Raw genomic sequence first — 23576 nt, 5'->3', positions numbered from 1 at the left:
GCCTCATTTGAAAAAATCTGGACAGAGCACTGGGCACAGCGGTGGACACTGGTAATTCTGCAAGAGACAGCAGTATTCCTAGAGCTTGCTGGCCAGCCACCCTAAGCTACCTGCAGTCTCCAGGCCAAAGAGAGACGCTGTTTCAGACATGAGGTGGACGGCTGCCGAAGAATGGCATCTAAGGCTGATCGGTGAATGCACTCCCACTGAACACAGTCCCACATCTAAACACATGAACAATTTTTAAAAGAAAGGGATAACAGAGAAGAAAAATAAAACTATGCATGTAGTGGAATAGTCTATAAATACCTTTAACAACTGGATAAAAATGGTACATTTAAAAAAAAAAGAATTTTGGTTGAGATAACTATCTAAATTGGTGGGCACTGAGTAAGGCAGACTCCTTTCTGAGATGTGGGTGGGCCTCATCTAATCAGTAGAAGACATGAACAGCACAAAAGATTGACCTTCCCATCCAGGGGATGTGGTCAATTATGGGGCACCAGAGTTCGTGTGAAAGTCAGACCCCACTCTCCACTCAACTGTGAAGTTTGAAGTTTACTGCATGTATGGTCCTTGGCTGGTGCCATAGTTTGAGCAGGACCCCTGGAGGAAGGATAGCAGGCTACCAAGAAGAGACTTGATACCCTATGAGCATATGCAGGAGGAGGAAGTCCCCTTCAGTCACAGTCATAGGAGAGGGGAGTAAGGGGAAAATTGGAGGGAGGGAGGAATGGGAGGATACAAGGGATGGGATAACAATTGAGATGTAATATGAATAAATTAATAAAAAAGAACAACAACAACAAAAAGAATCTTAGAGAAATTAAAGGGAAAGAGAGAGAGAGAGAGAGAGAGAGAGAGAGAGAGAGAGAGAGAGAGAGAGAGACTGACCTTCCGTATTGGCAATGGTGATTCTACAGGGACAATCCACAAGTACATATAACTGCATATGGACATTTGGGTCCAGATGGGCAAAAATGAAGTTACTTGCTTTTATAAAACAAAATGAAGCACTTTAATGGTAGGCTAGTGCTGGGGATTAGAGAGACGGGTGGGGTTCCAGAATTCTCCTCGGGGTTTCTGACTCATGCAATGGTGATGTGGGTGTTTGCACTTCAGAATTCCTGTTTTTAGTTGCTCCTGTGATATAGACAGTGCAGAAAAAGTGCTTTTCAAACACAGCAAACTCTAAGGAAAGTCAACTCAATGCTGTCTGAAATTGTGTTGTTTTTGTGGGGACCCTGGGGAACGGAGGGTTTCTAATAGTCTATTTCCTCTATGGTTGCTGGTGCAGCCTCTCTTCTCCTGAAAGGGATTTTCCGGTGAGCTGGCACACGAGTTCTGCTTCTAATCCTGTTCTGCTCTGTGCTGGATGAGCCCAGCTGGGTTAACCTAGCAACCTGCTTGCTTTCATGGGGCGCCATCTGTTATTTCCCACCTCTGCTCATAGCTTGGACAGCCGGGATGCAGGGGGGAACTTCCGTGGTCTGCTTTTATGTTTGCTTTGTGACACTGACCCAGTGTTCTAGGCTGAATGATAATTCAAAACCAGTCCTGTTAACTTCCTCTGTAAACATTCGGTGACTTCTCCTTGGCGTCAAGATGATGCTAAAACCCATGGCCTGTAAGTGCTGAATCTTCAACTGTCCCCTTCAAATGTGGTTTTGTTAATCGTCATCCTGGCTCTAATTTGTTCTGGCATTGCAGAGCAAGCTCTCTAGAGTGACCAGCTGGGACCTGGAACCACAATGTTTTGGTTCACTGAGTTTCCTGGTTTAAGGGGAGCTCTCTCAACAATGTGAGCTAGAGTTTGGGGTCAGTAATTTGTTTCTGGCTCCAAGCTCCCTGGAAGGAAGAATTTCAGCTTTGGCATCTGGTGTCCATTGTGTGTCCACTGTGTAGTCTTGACAGTCTTCCATGGTCTCTGAGTTGAAGTGCGACGAGACATTTCTGCCTACTAATGCTTGACTTTTCTCCAGACATACTCTCTTCCTTTATTCCCAGCACCATCTAAGAGTTCCAGAGATGATTTGTCATACATCAAAAGAAATTACAATTTAGACATTTCTGGCCCCATGGCTAGCATCTTCTTGTGTTGTGGATGAAAGTTCCATTTACTCCTGAATCACTTCCCTTTATAATCAATGTGTAGTTCATCATTATTGTCTAATTTCTTAAAAGATTGTTCTCTTGGAATGTAGGGCATGGGAAGTCCCAAATAGACTAACTGGTTAAGACATCACTAAACGTCTGATTCTCCCCTTTAACCTTCCCATTCAGGTAAGATGGATAAAGTGGAATAAGGTTAAAGATGTTTTGGGTTTTGGACATGTGCATTAGTTTGGAAGGGACATGAATGAATAAATACCATAACTTTTGGTAAAAAAAAAAACAACTAATAGTCTCAGAAGAAAAAGAAATGTGGAAATTTATAGCTGGTTTGTGGAAAGGATTAAACCCAGTCTTACTTTGAAGGAAAAACTTCACATTGAATTCAGATATTGCCTGTTGTTTATACAAAACCACCCTTCCTACCTTAAAACCCCACTCCTATAGCAAAGCACCAAAGCACTGTTTTCTTTGCTTCCCCCTCATTAGGCACTGGGCAGAATATTCCATGTGCCCCGCTAGACCTTGTTTCTGTCCTCTGCTGTTTACCCGGAGAATGACTTTCATGGATCTAGAAGGCACACCATCACAGGATCTGGAGGCTAAGTGTCATGGAACCTAAAGGCTAACTATCTTTTGGAAGCTAAGTTGAGTTACAGAACTTGTAGGGTGACCATCATAGACTCTATAGGCTGACCATCATGGACATGGGCATCTAATCATTGGACATGGGAAACTGACCACCATGGGCTTGGGAGGATGACCTCTGCATATAGTACAGACAAGTTCCCCTGTCTTGTGAATTCTAGTGGGATATGAAGGGAAAGAACCAGGAAGGACTAGGTAGTGGTTCTCAACCTGTGGGTCACATTATCAGATATCCTGCATATAACTACTTTACAATTTACAACAGCAGCAAAATTACAGAATAATTTTATGGTCGGGGGTCACCACAGCATGAGAAACTTCATTAGAGGTCCAGGGCGTTAAGAAGGTTGAAACCCACCAGACGAGAGACTAACGAACTGAAGCTCTTCCTGTCCACCCAGGCTGAGGCAGGCAGTGGCTGGCTTTCAGTCACTTTTTTTTTTGTCTCCTGTTTGCAGAGTTGTTGAGCACAGAACCGGTATCAGGCCATGGTGACTGTCCTGTCCATTGCCTCTCACTAAAGGGCCCCCAACTAGCCTGGTGTGTTGTCCCCATCTCTCTGAGAACAGTTCTGGAATTATTCTCCTCAAGTCATGCACATGAATGGATGCGTTTCTGGTGCTTGGTGGACCCACCATCAATGGCCCTTCTGTGTGAAATCCCAGCCTCTAGAGAGGCTTTGGTAAGTTCTGGAAACTCCTCGTGTTCCTAGGAAGAGACAGAAGCTTGTCAAACTCTACAGAACTGCTGCCAGAACACCTGTGGCCACTGCCCAGGGCTTAAGTCTTCTTGTCGCAGGAACACTCACTATGTATGGTTCCCAACAGCATGAGTCAGATAGCTGAATACTCCTGCATTTCTGTCTTCACTCGCCCATCAGAGGAGGCTTGTCAGTGCTGTGTGTATTCACTCATCACCTTCTGTTCGCCAAATCTTCCAGTGATACAGATGAGGAAACCCAGTGGCTAAATCGCTATCACCAACCACATGGCCCGGGGGAATGTGTGACAAACAGGCTTCTCACCTGGATCTGACACAACAGAGTTATATTTGTACCATGTTGCCTTTGGCTACATGCATGCTAATCTAAAATCCAAGCAGAGTTCAGGAGGCCAGACCAAATGGTAAAGGGTGTCTCAGCTGTGATAGCTGTACAAGGGCCGAAGAGGGGATGAGGTCACCAGACTATGGCTAGCATGGGTTCCTTCCCTTAAAGTAAGCCAGAGGCTGCCTTTCTCATAAAGGAGGCCCTGGAGAAATGGGTCAAGAGTGGCTAGTTGGAGCTGCTCTCAAAAGTCACAGGTCCAGGGTCCTGCTGGAGTCCAGAATCAGAACTTGGAAGATGTCAAGTTCATTGGAAGTGTGGACTTAAAAAGTCAGGAGCACTTGGGTGTGGCAGTTCTCAAAGCTGGCCTTCCTCCAGTCCAGGGAAGCTCAAAGAATTCACTCAGGTGCTCTGGCAGCCTCCTGCACGCAGTCAGGATGTCTACCTAAGCAACTATGCCAGTGGAGGCCCTGAGTCAGCATTCATCACCATCAGGGAAATGCAAATCAAAAACCACAATGACATATCACCCAACCCTGGTTGCTGGGGCTGTTATTGGAGACACAGAAGATAACACTTGCTGGGTGAGAAAATAAACTGTTAGATCTCCGTAAGAGAAACGTACACTGTCAGAGCCATTATGGAAACCACAAAACACAAGTAGGTCTACTATATGATCTAGATGTCCTGTTACTGAGAAGATAGTCGATGGGAATGAGATCAGTCCCTCTGCGTTTATTGCATCACTCTTCACAATGGACAATATATGGGATCAACAGGTGTCCATCCATAGATGAATGGCTAAAGGAAATGTTACACACACACACACACACACACACACACACACACATACACACACCACACTACATATACATCACATAACACATATACATATACACTCTCACACATACATGTTCATATACACATATACCACACATACCACACCACCACACATCACACACACACAACACATACCCTTTCACAAACCACCCCCCCACACCTCCCATACATACCCAGACCCACACATAACACACATGCACACTCTTAAACTTACATATACCACATAGGACACACTCATACTCAGGCACACATACACCATACACACACACACAAACACACACACACACACACACATACACACACACACACACACACACACACACACACACACACACACACCACAACACCCCCTCCACAAGCTACTCGCCTACCTCCCACCACACAACTGCCCCTACACACCGGAATAGCATAGTATTCAGTCATACAAAGACTGAAGTCCTATTATTTGCAGCAATAGCAAGATGGCAACATGGATGGAACGTGGGCCTATCAGGTCAGGCCAGGCACAGAAAGACACATGCTGCAAGATCTTTTTAATGTGTGGAAAGTAAAAAAACAAAACACTTGTTTTCCAGAAGTAGAGAGCACAATGGTTCAGGAGGGTAAGAGGAGTAGGGACAAAGGGAATTAGATAATCAAGACCTACCTAGAGTTTGCCATGAGGATTAAATTTCTGTGTTGTACAGCACAGCAGGGTGACCATGATTTACTATTTATTGTACATTTTGTAAAGAATCAGCAGATGGGATTTTTAAGGTTTCTAACATAAAGCAACGCTAATTAACCTAATTTGATCATTTTACACTGTATTTATGTAACAAATACTCACACTGTATTCCATAAATATGTAGGATTTATAAAGTAAAACAAAACCTGGGAATGGTGGCAAATTTCTTTAGCACCAATATTTGGGAAACAGAGGCAGGTGGACTTCTGTGAGTTTGAAGAAGCCAGCATGGTCTACATAATGAGTTTCTTGTCAGTGGGGCTTACATAGTGAAACTGTGTCAAGAAGAAGAAGAAGAAGAAGAAGAAGAAGAAGAAGAAGAAGAAGAAGAAGAAGAAGAAGAAGAAAAGAAAATGAAAATGAAAAGCAAAATCCCTGAGAAGTAGCAAGTGCTTGGAGTACTGACTGTTTAGGACTCTGAAGCAGAAGGTCACTTGAGGCTTGGGAGTTCAAATAAGTATAGCAAACAGCCAGATCGTGTCTAAAAAAATACTATTAATTTTAAGTGATCAAAACTTTAGAATTATACGCAGCAGTCATTCATGCCTATTGTTCGTACAACACAATCACTACTTGCTTCGTAAAGAAAAGCTGGAAGTAGTGGAGAAAAGAAAATGAACCTTTCAGGCATATTGCCACGCTGTCCACCACAGGGGACAGTCTGGGACAGCAATGTCTGGAAGGAAGATGGCTGTCTTCCCTGCATCTGGCAGAGATCCCATCAAGGGAGCACTGCCACATCCCACTGGGGCTCACACCCACAGCCAGGCTTGCTGCCTGTTGGTCCCTGAGGATCCTGGAAGCAACAGGGGACCAGACACTGACTCACAGCCAGCACACTTGGCCCTCACTCAGTACGGTTGCTGGTTGTGCCCTCTGAGGCAAACTATGCTATTTCCCTCATCTGTAGGGGAGCAGGCCCACTGGCCAGAACAGCTTTGCATTTCCCATGATTCTCTGTCTTATGGATGAGTTTGTGCTTAGGGATAAAGCAGAGCAAGTGAGCACATGTGGGGAGAGCTGGGTGCTCTGACTCTCCCTGCTCAGCCTCAGCTCAGGTCTTGCACACACAGGATGTTGGTAGCAGCTTCTTTACCTCAGGTTGACAGTCAGAGGAGCAGGCAAAAAGAGCCAGCATCTCTATAGCCAGAAGCCAGAATTTCAGATGCTCAGGAATGTTTGCACTAAGGACTTTCCAGTATTGCATCTGTCTTTTCTGGTTCTCAGGCAAAGTCGGCAAGAAGTTAGGTCTTTCATGGGACATGCCCCTTGGGCTAGTGTCCAGATATAAGTGAATATATACCATTTGAGTCTTTCTGCTTCTTGGGTTAACTCACTCATTATGATCATTTCTAGTTCCATCCATTTGTCCACAAATTTCAGGAATTCCTTGTTTTTAATAGCTGAGTAGTATTCCATAGTGTAAATGTACCACAGTTTCTTTATCCATTCTTCTACTGAGGGACACTTAGGCTGTTTCCATGTTCTGGCTATTATGAATAAGGCTGCTACGAACATGATTGAGAAAATGTTCTTGTTGTGTGCTGGAGCATCTTCTGGGTATATTCCAAGGAGTGGAATAGCTGGGTCTTGAGGAAGCCTTATTCCCAGTTTTCTGAGATAGCATCAGATAGATTTCCTAAGTGGTTGTACTAGTTTGCATTCCCACCAGCAATGAAGGAGTGTTCCTCTCTCTCCACCATGGATGGGGAGGCCTGGCGGCACTCAGAGGAAGGATAGCAGGCTACCAAGAAGAGACTTGATACCCTATGAGCATATACAGGGGGAGGAGGTCCCCCTCAGTCACAGTCATAGGCAAGAGGAGTAAGGGGAAAATGGGAGGGAGGGAGGAAAGGGAGGATATAAGGGATGGGATAACAATTGTGATGTAATATGAATAAATTAATAAAATATATTTTAAAAAAGAAGTTAGGTCTTTATTGCTCAGATGTGCCCAAAGACACAAGGACCAGATTGTCCCAGGGCCCAGCAGTCCAGATTTGATGCTTCTTTGGTACTAGGATGTCTTAGTGAGGAACCATATTCCAGGAGATTCCTGGTTCTGGAGCCCTAGCAACAGAGAACCTGCCTACCTTCCTCAGACCCGCTGAGTCAGGGTGGTATATATGCTGTTCAGGTCCAGCCAATGAGAAGAATTTTTTTTTCTCCTGGGACTGGAGCTCTTCCTGGGGTATAATGTACAAAAGAAGAGTCAGATTTGGGGCCTAGGTCAATGTCAGGAGGAATTCAAGTGTCACTCGATGTGTCTGAGCCTCCGTTGGTAGGAGGTGGGAACTGATGAGACCAAGGCTTGGCTTTTTGAGACAGATTCAGGAAACAATTGTGTAGTCTACATGGCTGAGTCAAGGCAATGCTTAAGAGGTCCCAAGTTACTTGGTCTACTAAGTGAATTAGTCCTGTTTGTATACAGGAGGAGAAAAGAGCAAAGCAATGAAGGCAATGGAGAGTAGTGGCCCCTGCCAGCAAACTGCTTAACTTCTGTGTAGTCAAAGATTGACATCTTTGACCTTGGTAGTCACCCCCTCCCCCCAACTCCACCTCATAGAAAGCAGCCTTAAAACCCACTGTTGCTATCACTCAGAGAGTGGTACTGCTTTGTCCAGTGTCGATGATGTCACCCAGGAAGATCTGGAATGGGGATTTCAGCCCTGTGAAACAGAATCATTACTCCGGGCCATACTCTAACCTGCGTTCCAGGCTCAGCCTTTCTTATACACGTGTGACTCACTCTGTGACTCCCAGCGGCTTCATCATTCACACAGCCTTTTTCTGAGTGGCTCGTGGCCATCTTGTTCTAAGCCCCACCTCAGCCAACTCCTCATCCCCAGTGCCAGTGGCTCTGTGCCCAACCTGGGGCTTGGCCAACTGTATACCCTTGAGTTGGAAACCTTCCAACAGCCCATTCTTCGTCCCTTCCCTGGCCACTGCCATCCCTGCAGTCTGGAGTCTTTCCAAGGACTCTGAGCTGCCTTGCAGGATCGTCGAAGTCTCCTTCTCTTGGGCATTTGCCCACTAGCCATTGGCCAAGCAGGTCTTCAGGAGTCTTGTACTTAGAATTTTCTGCCAGTCTGGTTGGGGCAGGCTCTGCACCATTCAGTGAATGCCCGTGGCATCAATCCTGCATTCTCAGGGTTGACACTCCCACATGAATGAGGCCCACAGAGTTCCGGGTCACAAACACCAATAGACTCCATTGAGAAATGACCACAGTAGCAAGCAGCGCCACATTCCACAGAGGACGAAGTGGCTTTGAGTGGCTTTCCTTGGGAGGAGGCTGGGTTTGGAGGATCAATAAGCAATCTAACGGAGCATGATAGAATGAACCCACATGGTATTTTCAGAGAAGTGAAAGCTGCCCAAGCTTTCGAGTGAGCAGAAACTAAAGAGCAGCAGCAAATCTGGAAGGCCACAGCTGAGTGGAGGGGCACTAGCCAGAGCTAAGCCTTGAGCAAGTCCTTTCTTGCCTGTGTGGCAGGCCCAGCTCCACCTCCACTCACAGAGTCAGGGTGTGAAGGTGGTGATCGGGCCCACACTGATGCTTTCAGAGACCCCGGAGGAGGCTGGGCTATGAGGTGAGGTGGAGAGCAATGAGTGGGCCCACCCTGGATTGACAGCCCATTTCTTCCTCCCTCATGCATTTCCAGCTTCTGCATCAAAGAGAGGGTCTCAGTTGCAAGTCCAGAAACCACAGTGCATTGCTTTCTTCAGAGGAGTATGCCAGGCAGTGTGAGGCAAGCTGCTGCCACCTGCACTTACTCGGCACACACCCCGGTTGGGCACATGGCCAAACCACTCATGAGCAGGTGCCAGCATAGTTAATCGCTTCTTGATCTTTCCGCTTTGAACACATTTGTATTTCTAGTGGAACACAGGAGTGGGTGGCGGCAGTCCCAGCCCTAGGAATGTCTCTACAGGGGAGCAGAGGCCTGGTGCAAAAAAATCTCTAGTCTGAGTCTTCTGCAGACACGACCCTGAACAGCCCTGGCTTCCCCAGGCCTTTGGCTATACCCTCTGCTCCTTTCACCTACCAAGAAGCCTCTCCCTTGATGCTCAGTTGAGGGGCTTCTACCCTGGCCACCCAGGAATAGCCTCCAATCTTTGCCCCACATCTTTTCGCCCCCAGGCTAGTTGTTACACTCTTGATTGGCATTTCCATGTGGCTACTTGCCAGCAGGCTTACTGGAAGGCAGAGACACTAATTTGTAATTGTCTCCGGCACCCATCGGGGATTCCGGCTCAGAGAAGCTCTTCTAGAATTAGAAGGGAATGAAGAGAAAAGGAAAAGGAAAGAAAGGCACCAAGGAAGGAAAGAAGGGATGATGGATGGAAGAATGGAAGGAGGGAAGGGGGAATATAGAAAGAGGCAGGGAAGAGGAAAAGGGAAGAGAAAAAGGGATGAAGGAGGGCATGGGTACCAAACGCTTCTGTAACCCTGGGTTAGGGGTTAGATTCTGAGACCAAGGCCTTGAGATGAGGCAGGGCACAGTAGTTAGGGGTCTACTTGCTTTCTGCACCCGCTCTTCTTTCCCCCTTACCCTGGGACCATCTGTCATGGTAGTCTTCAGCATCCCCAGGTCTCTAGAATCACCCTTCCTTGGCCTTCTGGCCTTCTTTTTCTTCCTGGTGGCTGGACCAATCTCCCTTTCAGGGGCAGTGCAGTTCTCTGGTACAACAGCGAAGAACCACCAGGAAAATGTACCACTCTGATAGAGTATTAGAGGAAATGCTGGGGACCAGTTGGTACCTGAATTTCATATGTCCAAAAACAAACATATTTGTACTCAGTATGGGGGTTTTCAAAAGAGTACCCTCAGGTTGCCTGGTTTGTCTCAATTTGCATTGCTGATGGCTTCTGGTCCTGAGAAGTGTCCCAGGTCTTTCAGGTGCCAGGCAGGATGCTTTGGGCAGAGGAGAGATGTCCTTTGCACCAACGTCTTGACAAATTAATCCCCTACTGAAGAAGGTGGCACCATAGTATAGTCTAGAACCTCAGGCCAACCTACTAGTGTGTGCTACTGTGCATGGAGAGTGCCCACTCCTCTGCTCAGAATGGACAGGTGTGGCTGCACCCAGGGATAGGCTGGGACAGAAAACATCTTCTACACCTTTCTGACCCATATACATGGGACAAAAACAGGACCGTGGAGTCATTGATTCTACAAATGTGAAGTGACTCTATTTTTCCAGCTCTCCTCTTTCTTTCTGCCTTTCTAATGGAGTGACAATGCCACACACTTGTCTAAATCTTTTACGTTCCAAACCAATAGACATGTTTCCCATGACGAACAACATACATTGGGGGTGGTCCGATCAGCAGGTACTGTGGCCAAAACACTAACTAGATATAAGTCCGGTGGTAAAAGAAGGCAAAGGGGGGTAGAAGCTGAGCTTTCAGGAAGTTGGTATAATACAGAGGCAGTAAAGCAGAGCCATGGAGGAGAAGTAGTAGGCCAAATACCCACAGCAGAGTAAGAAAAAAAAAATCATAGAAGTATTTAGTGATCAGCAAGTGTTTCCTTGTATTTCTGACTTGAAAACCAGTGAAGTGATCCACTCAGGAGGTGCAGGCACAAGGTCCAGACACACACAACAAAGTGGAGTCATGGTCAAGTGAGGCAAGGTTGCAGGACACACACCAGTAGTTTTCCAGATCAGGACCTGAGTTGAGGGGCTTCCCTCAACTCAGAGAATAGATAGAGAAGGGGCACTGTTTGTGTAGTAGTGAGGTTCATAGCAGGACATCTGGGATCCAGCACTAAACAGGCAACACCAAAAGCTGAATTGGTTAGACCAGTGTTAAAGGGCCTGGTGTCTAAACTCAGAGTTAAAATTTCCTTCTTAGGGAGTGAACAGCAGGTTTTGAAAGCTAGATCCATCAGGGAAGATTTGCCAATGTATTCTCTGGCCACTAACCCTGCAGGGGTGCCTGTAAGAACGTTTTACAGGCTCCTTTCTGGCTGTAATGTGCCACACACAGGCAGGGAGGAAAGCAGACAAATCTCAGGCAAGATGTGGAGAGGCTCTGGTCATCTCCACTAGTCTGTGCTTTCTGAGGAGATCGGGGCTTTCGCTGAAACTTAACTGCACCCTGTGTGAGCCAGAATCCGGTAATAGATGTCGTTGGGTTTTAGGAACTACACTGGGATGTTTTGGGAATGAGTTTCAGAACTGGCCGGGCAAATGGTTGGAGGTGAGCCATTTACCTCCTGTTTAAGGTTTCTCACCTTTTCTCACCCATTGTTACGCAACATGGCTGGAAGGCAGTGGGTGTCTTCACAGGCTTCCTGCCAGGATGATGACCTGAGGTAAGGCTTGTTGAGGTTTCCCTGAGTGAACTGAGCCTCTCTTGCCGCCTCTTGCCTCGAGGCTCCTCTTCTGCAGCCAGGAAGATGCTGAGATGAGGAGCCGGGTGTGTGAAGCATAGTTAATGGAGAGGCTGAGACGAGATGAGGAGGAGAGCAAGGAGGGTATGAGGTGCTGGATAGAGTGGAGGAGCCGCCTAGGACAAGGCTGGAGTCTGCAGTGGAAGGGTCTGGGTTGTGGAGGATTCTAGGCACGGCAGGTAGGGGCAAATATAAAAAGATACACGAATGCTTTCAGGGTACCTTCAGTAAATAGGTTGTTGGATGTGGACTGTTTAGACGAGGGAGGGGCCGTGAGCGACAGAACCTACTAAAACTCTGGTAGGCTGAGGGGAGAATTCAGAGTTAAGTCTGGTCAAGAGGAGCCACCGAGGGTTGCTACAGGAAGGCAAGCCACATGATGGGCCTGTCTTGTCCTCTTAGCCTGCCGTTTGCTCACCTGGAAGATGGTGCTTTGCTATCTGGATTGACTAAGATGAGACAAGAGTAATCATGACAGCACTTAGCAGAGAGCTCAGCATGAACCAGGAGGCTTTGGTTGTTTGATATCCCGCACCTCAAAAACTGGAAGGTTTATATATTTTGAGGTGATATATAGTATCACGTTGGTCTACATGAGAAAAATGAACTAGAGGAAGAGGCCCTTGTGCTCCCCCAAGGACCATCTCTGGACCTCTCACATTTGGTTGTGGAGCTCAGCGGCACTGAGAAGGGCTCCAGGAAGTTCCCAAAGACCTATATGGGTTGGTAGTCTAAGGACTGAGAGATGTACGTTTTCACTTGTTCTTCGTTCTTCTACAACAGCCTCCTTCTCGCCCCTCTCCCTTATATGGTGCTCCCTTAGTGAAACTGCGCTTGCTCTTCTCTCTGCCTTGATTTTGTCTTTTCCTTTAGTAATTTACTCAAACTGAGGCCTTTCTCCATCACTCGGTTTTAGTCTCTCATCCCCTTTACCTGACAACTTTTTCCTCTATAGCACTTATGCATGCTATACCCATCATTTTGCTTAAGGTCTGTTTCTTCTTCTATAATCTAAGATATGTGATGATTTTGAAAGTTCCCCCAGTAGCCTGTCATCAGAGGGTTGGCTCCAGGCTGTGGCACTAGTGGGAGGAGGCCAGGTAACTGTTGTTCCACATCTGAAGGAGGTATCAAGGCCCCAGCCTCTTCCTTTCTCTTTTGTGTCATGTCACTTTGAGGTGAGCAGAGGCCTCCAGCACACACTCCTGTGATGATGCATTGTGTTGCTACAGGGACAGCAACAGGGCTCAAATCTCTCAAACCCTGGGCCAAAATAAACCCCTTTAAACTGTTTACCTGAGGTATTTGGTCACAGTGATGGAACACTGATTAACACAGCAGCCAAAATATTTGTTGGCAGGAATAAATTAATCCCTTCCATTTTGCAGGCAGGACATACACTGTAGCATGAAATCCACACGACAGTTACAGGATTGGATTTGCATTTATTTGTGGCACTAAGAGAAAGAGCAGACAGCTGTAACTAAGAGCAATTGGCTGGTAGCTGTTGCCTCACTGAGAAAGTTCAGCAATGCTAATCACACATTACCAAGTTCCCACTCTACCCGATGCCTAGATTTGAAACAGTAAAATGCTTTCATGTATTTTTTTTTTACTAAGGCAGAGATTTCATATCATGAACTCATTTTGACTTCTATTGCTGTCTTGATTTTCTCCATATAAGAAAGAGTTTCAGAGACACATTAAAAAAAAACACACACACACACAAAACTTCCTGCTGAGCTTAAATTCTTTAAAGATTGTGTCTACCCACAATGTACTATAAGAATGTCATATAATACCAGGGCAGCTGCTGGACCATGCCAAAGTGTGTCAGGATAAAATGTAAGCCACAGAATATGCAGCACATTTGGACTGCCCTCTGTGACATATATGTGCCCAACGCCCTGTTCCCTGGCCTTCTGCAGGGTTTCAGAAGGCTACTGGTGATGTCTCCAGCTCCATGCAAGGCTGCTTCAACAGTGGCCTGATGCACTTCATAGCCTTATGGGGCACTGGGGGAAAAGTATACAAGCTATAAAAAATAAAAATAAAAGAGGGTCAGCTCTTCCAGTGTTCTGATCTTCGCTTCCCATCACCTTGTAAGGAGCCAAGAAGGTCCTTCTCCATGTTAGTCAAGTAGGGCTGCTGCTCTGGGCAGCACTAGTTGAATCTTAAAAGCTTAGTTGGTCAGATCACAGTCCAAGATCATGTGTGAGGCATGAGGCTTCCCTGTGTGAGGAATCTAAACCCGATGCTATGCTATCCTGTGAAAGTCATCTCGTAGCAGCCTTCCCCCACTGCTCTTACTCAGGAAACTGGGCATCCTGTAGCATGTGATAGATCTGACGATTTCTGTTGACTGATGCTTCTGTCCATCTAGAACTCAAAAGTTCTTAAACCAACTATTTTAACCATGGGTATGTGGTCAAAGTCTCAAAGATCCAAAAATCAGTGTAAGGCGTGATTCCTTGTACCCATAGCTATAATCGAGTGTAAGTGTTGGGCTCCAGCCTGTGTATTTCCATTACTCTGCCAACAAGAGCAGTTTATTGGCAATTGTGACTGTTCAGAGGCAGATCACATGTCCTTGGCACACGAGCCACACAGCAAAGCAGCATCTCCCTTTTGACCATTATGAAGGAACACTGAAAATCCATTGTGGGTAAGTTGGCCTGGAGACAGGAAAGTACCCCCACTTCTTGATGGTTTCATTTCCTGTCACGTGGATTCCTTTAGTGATGATCATTTCTGCAGTGGTAGGACCTCACACGAGCAAGGGAACCTGCAGTGAAGATGGGTAGAGTTACTGTCTCTGTGGGCAACAGAGTGCACAGAAGAGGGATAGGCATGCTCATCCTTGTTAGAGGGGGTTGGAGAAGTGAGGTCGAGGCCAATGGCCATGGTGCTCTTACTGTCCCAAAGAGCCTTTCCAAAATACAAATATGCTTAAAACCTTCCAGTGATTTGCGACTGAATATGAGAAAACAAAACAAAACAAAACAACAACAACAAAATCAAAAAACAAAACAAAAAACCCAAAAACCCAAACACTATGGAATCCATGGATTTTGTTTGTAGGTCTCTCCCACAAAACCATACTCATTTCTCCCTTGTGCTCCTCCACTGTCCTGCTGGAAGGGACACTGGGAGGCAAGAACCCTAGTAAGCTCACCCACTGCCACATAGATAAAGTGCATGACTAGAGTTGTGTGGATGAAGGAGCATGCACGCTCTTCCTCTGTTTGGCAGGGAAGATCACACAGCACCTTCTGGTTCAATTCTCTCCTGACAGCCTAGCAACAGGAAATCCAGATCTGGGGTACTGTCTCTAGTACCACTGAAAATGATTTAAGAAAATGGGTTTTCTGTGAAATAGCCACTGTCTCTCTCCTGGTGTATCAAACTGGAGCACAGGCTAAGCAGGACTGACTGGGGATTTGGCATTGTGCTCTACCTCTTTAGTTTGTCAACCAAAGCAAATACTCAACAAACACAAACAAATTCTTTCGGAGCTGATGCAAGTGCCACTGCATTGGCAGTCCGCAGCTTATGCCCAGTGTATCTGCCATGCTGGATAGCGTGTGTGGTGTGCAAGTCTCAGCTCATTTGAATATCAGCTCAAGGCAACAGTGATGCATTACTGCTGCTGTTAGGAGTTTGGCCTCTCACATAAAGACAAGGTGAATTTTGCTTCAAGTGCTCACACATAGTTTTACCTTAGTGAGGCCTGCTGAGCAGAGCACACAGACCTTTTGTCCACTTGTATATGTATGGCTCCAGCTTCTTTTTTTCTTCATGAGCACTAGTAGTCTTCTGCATCCCTGTCAGCACCCCTCTACCCCGGATATCTCAACATTAAGGGATCCCCTCCCCTGGCAGCTTTGTTAATGATGCTTTGGACTAAGGTGCAAAGGACCAAGTTATTTAGGCCCCGCAAATACCTGTTAATTCTGAAGCACCTTCCTTGGGCTGTGCAGTAGCCAGTGCCGAGTGTAGCTTCTCAGTTGTCCTTTACAAGGACTTGAGCTTCTTCCATCCATCTGATAGCTACAACCCTCCAAGCGCGGGTCACTTCCCCCATCCTCAGCCTGCATGCATAGGTGCTGGGACTCTGCTCCCTCAATGAATATTTCCAACAGTTCCATTGTACCTCAAGAATAATGGGTAGACTGGGTTTGGAAGAACATATTTCCTCATATTTGTAAGCTGACCATCTCAGGTCCAGGTGATGGCAGGCACAGGTGGTGGCTTTGGGATGTGACTAGGTCCCTTAGGAGTATAGTGCCTCCCAAGGGCTTAGTGTCTAGCCCAGGCCTAGAACAATTTTGCACTCTCCCTGCTGTGCTTCTGGCCCAATGGTATTGGACGTCATCCTCAATGGACACGCCACTCGTAGCCCTAACCTCCCACGTAAAGAAAAGCCACTGTGTGTGGCTCATTAAACCCTTTGCCTGTTGCTTCTTCTCAGAACAGCAGACATGGACTTGGTGTGGGATATGGCCAGTGCTGTTAGCCTCATAGCTCCCAGGTGGTAACCTGTGCCATGTGTGGATAAAGGGGGTGGTGTGGCCTTCTGCTTCTGCCTCTGACACTGCAACGGGGAAAATGTGTGAATGATGACCCTATGGGGATAGTGGCACAGCAGATGAGGTAGACGTGTCAGCTTCAGAGCCAAGTAAATACTTTCTGTATAGTGATATTCAATCAGAGATCTGTGATACAGACAAAATGACATTCATCTTGAAGGACTTAGTACCTTTGGGTCAAAAATTCACAAGCAGCTAGCTCAGTGAGGCCTCCTAGTCGGGTGACAGGCCCTCTGGCCAACTGAATACATGGATCAATTCCTTTCTGTCTTCCTGTGGGCCTAGTAACACCTTGTACAATCTTTTAGCATCCTCTGGTCTCTGGGGGTTCGCTTCTCTGGGCAGCGTTATTGGTGAAGCTTAGGAAGAAGGAGATGTAGGTGACAGTCCTACTATCAATTGTACAGCTATACAGTAGTCACACATGGTCCCTCACAAGATACCCACAGCAGACCTGGTTGTGCAGGGCAAAACCGTCCTACAGACAGCTGCCAAAAGCCAATGGAAACGAGGAGGAACAATGATGCAGTAGCCACTGGGTTAAGAAGGCATAAGAGGCAGGGAGCTGAGTAGGGAAGCCATGACCACAGTCCACATCCAAGATAAATTCCACTGTGCTTGGGGCAAGAAGCAAAGACAAGTACAAGGGTCCTGAGACTAGGACCAGATCTGTGTTTAACACAACCAGGTGGTGTCGCGGGGGAGAGGATGAGGTGAGGCAAAGTCAGGGATGTGGTCAGAGCTGCCTCAGTGTGACTCAGAAAGGGAGCCTGCCTACAGGGTGTCACAGAGAAAGGTGGTGGGGGCTAGGGATACATGTGGGAAGCCTAACAGGGAGCTGCTGGAAGGTCCAGGAGGAGATAGAGCCAGGACCATCAGTACTCCATGCAGGTATGAGGCACAGTAAGCTAGGGGAGGGGATGAATTAGAAGGAAGCTAAAGAGGCCGGTCCAGGGCCATGGCCTGGGATGGAAAAGGGGTGGTGCCTTATAAAAGACTCTAGTTAGCAGTACCGCCCAGCAGGGCAGGCAGAGAGCTGTAGGCTTACAGAGTAGTACAGCCCTTACATTCTAACAGTGCTTTCCTCTAAACCCCAGACCCTGTTCTCTATGCTCCTCGAGTCAGATTTCAGCTGTCAGCCCAAACCAGCAGAATACATCCATCCCGGAGTCTAGAACACCAAGAAGCTGGGAAGACTGCATCTGGAGGTTTGACAGAAAACACATGGAGACGCTTCTCTGAAAACTACTCAGTGGGCTGTTAAAAAGGTTTTTTGTTTTGTTTTTTGTTTTTGTTTTTGTTTTTGTTTTTGTTTTTTCTCTTTTTCTGATTCCCTGTGGTAAACGCCTGCAATGAGGAGAAGAACTCATGATCTTTGCAGTGCCCACTGGGGTGAGGGAGGTTCTAGGAAAAAGATATCCAGGAGAAAAGGGGCAGGACTGAAGTGGGGGGTGGGGGGGCATGCCAATGGAGACAACCTTTAGGTGGCTATCTGGGTTGAGGTACATGGGAGGAAGGAGTTTGTTTTTAGGTAAATATTTACTGTATTAACAACTGAAATATGATGGACACATCATCTGTCTCAGAGAGTTAGAGATAGATTATATATGTGTATCTATCTATCTATCTATCTATCTATCTATCTATCCATCCATCCATCCAGCCATCTATCCATCCATCTATCTATGCAAACAGAAAAATAGATACCATGTGCATGCATTTGAGGCTCAGAATTTGGTCTTGGCTAGCCTGGAACTCATTATCTACAACAGGCCAGACTCTAACTTATAGACAGTCTAATGGCCCTTGGTTCCCCTAGTGCTCGGATTAAGTTATGTTTTAATAATGCATGCACCACTGACACCATGGCCACAGTCAAGATCACAACATCTACTCTTAAGATTTCCTTTAACTCCCTTCAGTCCTCACATATCACTAATCGCCTAACACTATAGAGTTTATATTTTCTAAATTTGATGGCAAGCTAAACAATATGACATGGGCTAAATTTTATGGCCAGGCTTCTTTAAGCATAATTACCTTGAACTCATCTATATTGCTGCAGGTATAAGCATTGCTTCTATTGCTGTGAACACTGTGCAAACATATCATATTGTTCAGTCAATCTTTTGATGGCCAGTCGTCCTCAGTTTTGAGGCAGTTATAAATGAAACTGATAGAAATAAATGCAAACATACCCATATTCTTGCCTTCCTACTTTTTTTTTTGGAGGGGGGGAGCTCCATTAGTGTTGAAAAAAAGCAGAGAGAAAAAGGCATTTTCTTTAATATTGGGGGAAGTATTCATTTTTTTTTTCTTCTGTTAGGCATGGGTTAGCCGCCAGTGTTCATAGATGGCCTTTATCAGTTTGAGGCATTGCCTTTTTTCACATGACATGATGTATGTTGTCAAATGCTTCAAAGGACTCTATTAAAATGACTTTTAAAGAATAGTTCAAATGGGAACAGATTTTTAAATGGTATCCCAACCTTGCATTCCTGGGACTCATTTCTCTTGGCCATCATGCCCATCATTCTTATATTGTTTTTATTTTTTTCTTGTCATATCTTTGTCTGGTTTTGGAATCAGTAACCAGATTCATAGGGTAAGTTGAATGCTGTTCGCCTCAGCTTTTGGGATGAATTTATTTAGAGGTCTTGTTACATTTGTAGAACTCACCCGTGATGTGTGAAGGCTTTTTTGAATTGCTATTCAGTTTCTTGCGGAGTTTTGCATTTTTTTTTGTATTTTCATAATTTGAAATTGATGTGTTTAAAGTAACACAGCCATGCATGAAGTTGTTTGTGATATTCATTTCGCACAACAGTCTCTTATTGTATCTGTAGAATTTCTGTGATATCATGTATCCTTTCTAAAATCGACAAAAATAATCTTTTTCTTTGGATATATCCTGTGCCAGATACACCGATTTATTGGTTTTGTTCCAGAACCAGCTGCGGCCTTAACTTTTAAAATCAGTTTTCTCTTTTATTTTATTGATTCCTGCTGTGACCTTTACTTTTCTCTGCCAATTTTAGACTCCAGTTTTGCTCTTTATTTTCTAGTTTCCTAGGGAAGAACATTATTCAGCTGTAGAATGACAAAGCACCATGGAATTCTCTAGAAAGCACTACTATAGGAGCACTCTGTGCTTTCATGGTATAATTCACAATCACCTCAAACTACCTTCTAATTCTCCTTTGATTTTCTTTTTTTTAATTTAAAATTATGTTATTTCAATATTTAGGGGATTTTGCTGAGGCCATTTTGTTATTAATTTATAATCTAATCCTGTTATAGTCACGAACATACTTGTTATTTGTATTCTTTAGATGTGGCTACATTAAATATTTTCTAATATCTGGGTTCATTGTGGGTCAGGTCTGAGTCACATTCAGTCACTAGTGTTTCAGGCTGGCCTTCCAGTTTCTTGCCTGACTGTTTTCCTTGAAATTTGCTAAACAGTTAGAAGTCATTTTTTTCCTATATGTTTGGTTGCTTCAGGTAGGATGGCAAATCCAATCCCTGAAATTACCTTCTGGGCTGAAGAAGCTCTCAGAGACCCATTAAGTATATTTTAAAAGCTGTGTCCTTCCTCCTACGTATGCTCTATCCAGTCTTCCTGGGTAGCATGACTCTACTGGTTTACCTCCACTGTTCCAGGTTCGCAGTCTTCCTATGTCTCCCTTGCTCCCCAATCAGCCTATACAAACTGTACCAAGGCAGAACCAGTCAGTATAAATAGTTACAAATCACACACACACGTGCGCGCGCACACACACACACACACACACACACACACACACACACACACACACACTGACACACCTATAAGCTCTCTATAACTACTGCTTCAGGTTTATTCTTCTTGTGACTCTTACCAAAAACCAATCTCAAGATGGTTAGGATAGAGCCCCATTAAAATGACCTTTGAGTTCCTTAAATGTATACCTGCCACTCTATGTATATTTACCTGAAAAAGAACTGTAAAAAGTAAACTCCAGTAACATGCAGGTGAAGTCACCCCGGAGGCATGAATGCTAATGTTTGCAAAGTACTTCTATTGCATACAAATACAGTCCTGAGCCAGGTGTGATAGTCACATGCCTGTAATCTCGGAATTCTGGGGACTGAGACAGGGTGACTAGCCTGGCTACACAGAGAGATCTCGTTCCACCAAAGAAAGAAAAGTGTGTGCAGTAGGCAGAAGGGTAAATTGTCAAGATGGGCAGCTATGGGTTAAAAGAATATAGCAAGATGTCACCAAAAATTCATAGGCCTAGATAGAGGGATGTTCGCTGCACAATAATTCCAACTTCTTAACACATTCGACACCTTTTCTATAAAAATCAATGTTAAAGACAATCTTTCTTGCAAAACCAAGAGAAAGTGGAGCTCGCTAAGCTGCATTTAATGGAAGTCAGATAGAGAGACGGCTGTGAAGCCTAGACACACTTTCAAGCAAACCATTCAGTCAGCTCTGAGATAGTTCAAGGGAAGTCCCACAGTGTAACACCCGAATGTGTGTAGAGTGTCAAGAGCACACATTGTGGACCGTGGGCTGATACCTTGGCTTGGTGAAGATTTGAGAGTGCTCACATCATTTTCAGGCCTGGAAAATGAGAGTGATGTCTGTGTTACAGCGCTGCCAGGTGCCCCAGTGTCTTTCCACAATGACTGGGCAGCACACCTGCTCACTGTGTGATTTCATGGCGTTCCTGTGCTGACCCGCTTCCCCACACAGAGGAAAGGGTTGCTGTGGCTCTTGGGTTTAGAAGTTTCAGCCCATAACTGGGTTAGCCCATGGTTTTGGGTCTACGGATGCACATCAAGGCGGCAGTATAAAACAGGACACATGTGGCAGGGTGCACATATTCCTTTTACAGCAGGGAAGCGGAAAACAGAAGGAGCTGCTCAACAACGGCCAGAACTCCCATTAGGTTTCTTGTCTAGCATATGGACTTCTGGAGCACACTATAGATGTACAGTAAACCAGGCCCAGGTTTAGTGATCTGTAATGTGCATTTGGGCATGGAGCCACAGGCTGAGTGAGCACTCCCAGCTCAGCTAATGCAAGGATTCTGAGATCACTCTTTCTAGCGGTATTGTGATCCCTTAGCTAGGTGAATCTCTTAGAGCACATGAGGCTAAGTGGGAAATGGGGCAAGCTAGTTAAGGGGAAGGGAGACAGGAAGGCAGCTCATCTGTTCATCCATTGCTCTCACAGGCAGTATAGACGACCTGGAATCCTTGTCCGCCACCAGCAAGAAGGCTATGAGGAGGCAATCTGGGTTGGAGTAGTTCTTACTGTGTTAGGGTGAAAAATTGAAAGGGAAATTCACGCTCATACGTTTATTTGTCATATTAAAAATGAAATTATACAAGGGCAGCATGGGAAAGATCTAGCTAGAATTCACTGAAGCAAGCTTAGGGAGGCAGGTAAACTGTCAATGTTGCTTGAGCTTACACCGAGAGGAAATGATGTCAGCTCACGCTTTAGCCACACTGCTGACTTCCTGCCGTCTAGATTGGCACTAGGGACGGCTCTGCTACTGAGAGTCTGCTTCTGTGACCAACAGACCAGCAGCAGCCTGGAGGACAACATGCATGTGTGAAGAGAAGAGAGGCGGAGCCTATCTGAGGAGCAGGCCTCAACGCCGAGATCACAATGAGTGGCCTACACTGAAACTTCCTACAAGAGTCTTGCTTCCTAAAATATTTTCATATTACTTTGTTTAGACAAGAAAAAAAAGTTCTCTGGTGTCACTGGAGAACATAGAAAGCCACAAAAATATTTAAACTTTTATTTATTTTTTCTTCCTCACCTGCCATGGAGAATATTCTCTGTATGGAGAAAGGTGAGCGAACAGTGCTACTGGGCAGTGATCTCTTGGCAAAAAGAACTCTCCAAGAGAAGAGGAAATTCTCTAGTTAAGTGCTTTTCTTCCACATTGGATGGGAAGATTCTAGGCACTGAAGGATTCAGAGGAGCCAGCAGCTGGTTGACAAGTGAGGGTGCAAAGAACCCAGGAAGGAAGATGCCCAAAGGTCATTTTATTTTCCCAAAGGAAAGAAAAGTGTGTACTTCTTACTTGAATTGGATATTTGGCAAGAATTTCAAATGATTCTCTGCGCCGTAAGCTCCTAGCACACAGACAGCAGGATGCCACCGGGCGGGCTGGCACTCTTAGTGTCCCTTCCAGCTCGTGGCCCAATCTCCACTGTATGCCAGCAGCTATTGACGGGGCTGATGACACAATGATGGGTGAGCCTTGCTGTGCAAGTCTATGCTGTGCAAACGGAGGCCCATATCCAATGGAACTTACACTGGTTTTCAGGGAACTCAGAGCTGTGACTTGCATTCCGAAGGGAACATTGCATAGCAGTGACATAGGCAAACTGAGCCACTCTGAGTACTGAAGGAGCCTTTTAGACAGTTTAGAGTGAAAACAGGAAGGATGAATGCACGCAGTGGCCGCACAGGCTTCACCCTAGCTCTATTTTCAGAGACAACAGGTAACTTGGGAGAACTGTTGCTGGAATATCTCAGCTACTCTGATTTAACTGCACAGAGCTAGGCTTACACAATGAACAACCTGGGCCCAGTGTATGAAGCAACCATACCCAGGAGTCAGGTCTGTGCTGGTATAGATTGCTGTTCCCTAGTCCCTGGAACACGGAGTCCTCTTTAGCTGAGAAGGAAGAGGTTGGTTGTTCTACCTAGCCTGGGACCTCCTGACACCATTACACGTCTAATCAGCTCTCAGGGCTTCCTGTTGAGGTCAAGGGGCATGGCCTGCGTGCGTCTACACCAGTGATTCTAATGGTGGGAAAGAGGGCACCTGTGCTGTGTGAGCTCAGTGTGGCTCATGGGACGTTTGCCAAGGCAGGCACGAGCTGATAAGATGTCTGGGCATAGCAAAGGTGCTGACCTAGGAATGTTTTTGCCAGGAAAAGTCACTTAGGATATCAGCACCCCACCTGTCTATTTATCAAATGGAAGCCATTGCCTTTCTTCCCAGGGCAACAGAGAAGAAGCCTGTCGTGCCCTCTGTGTGGGGTGGGGTGGGGATTCTAACCAAGTCCTTCGGTTGTTCTGAGGGGTTCTCTTCTCTCTCCCTTTTTGTGTCTCTGTGGCACTGTGCTTTTGTAGGCATGACAAGGCTTCATTCATCCGTCTTCTCTGGACAGCTCTCCCAGTGCCTGCGTCC

At 45.8% G+C, this 23576-nt stretch overlaps 1 protein-coding gene across 16 annotated transcripts in view; it reads right to left on the bottom strand.

Annotated features, from left to right (window-relative positions):
• Window positions 1-13201: 13201 nt before the first annotated feature.
• The window catches only part of COBL (cordon-bleu WH2 repeat protein), a 244509-nt gene continuing 234134 nt past the window's right edge, over window positions 13202-23576 (bottom strand). For all 16 annotated transcript variants that reach the window (XM_084798316.1, XM_084798317.1, XM_084798307.1 and 13 more), the window contains one exon: window positions 13202-14561. In XM_084798316.1, coding sequence (XP_084654442.1) covers window positions 14544-14561 — 18 coding nt within the window. In that variant the 3' untranslated portion in view covers window positions 13202-14543. The remainder of the gene's footprint in view (window positions 14562-23576) is intronic.

Source organism: Acomys minous, assembly GCF_964271855.1.
Source record: "Acomys minous genome assembly, chromosome: 10".
In the NCBI taxonomy this organism is placed as follows: Eukaryota; Metazoa; Chordata; class Mammalia; order Rodentia; family Muridae; genus Acomys; species Acomys minous.
Note: the sequence above shows the minus strand (reverse complement) of the source record. Positions and strands in the feature narration are given on the sequence as shown.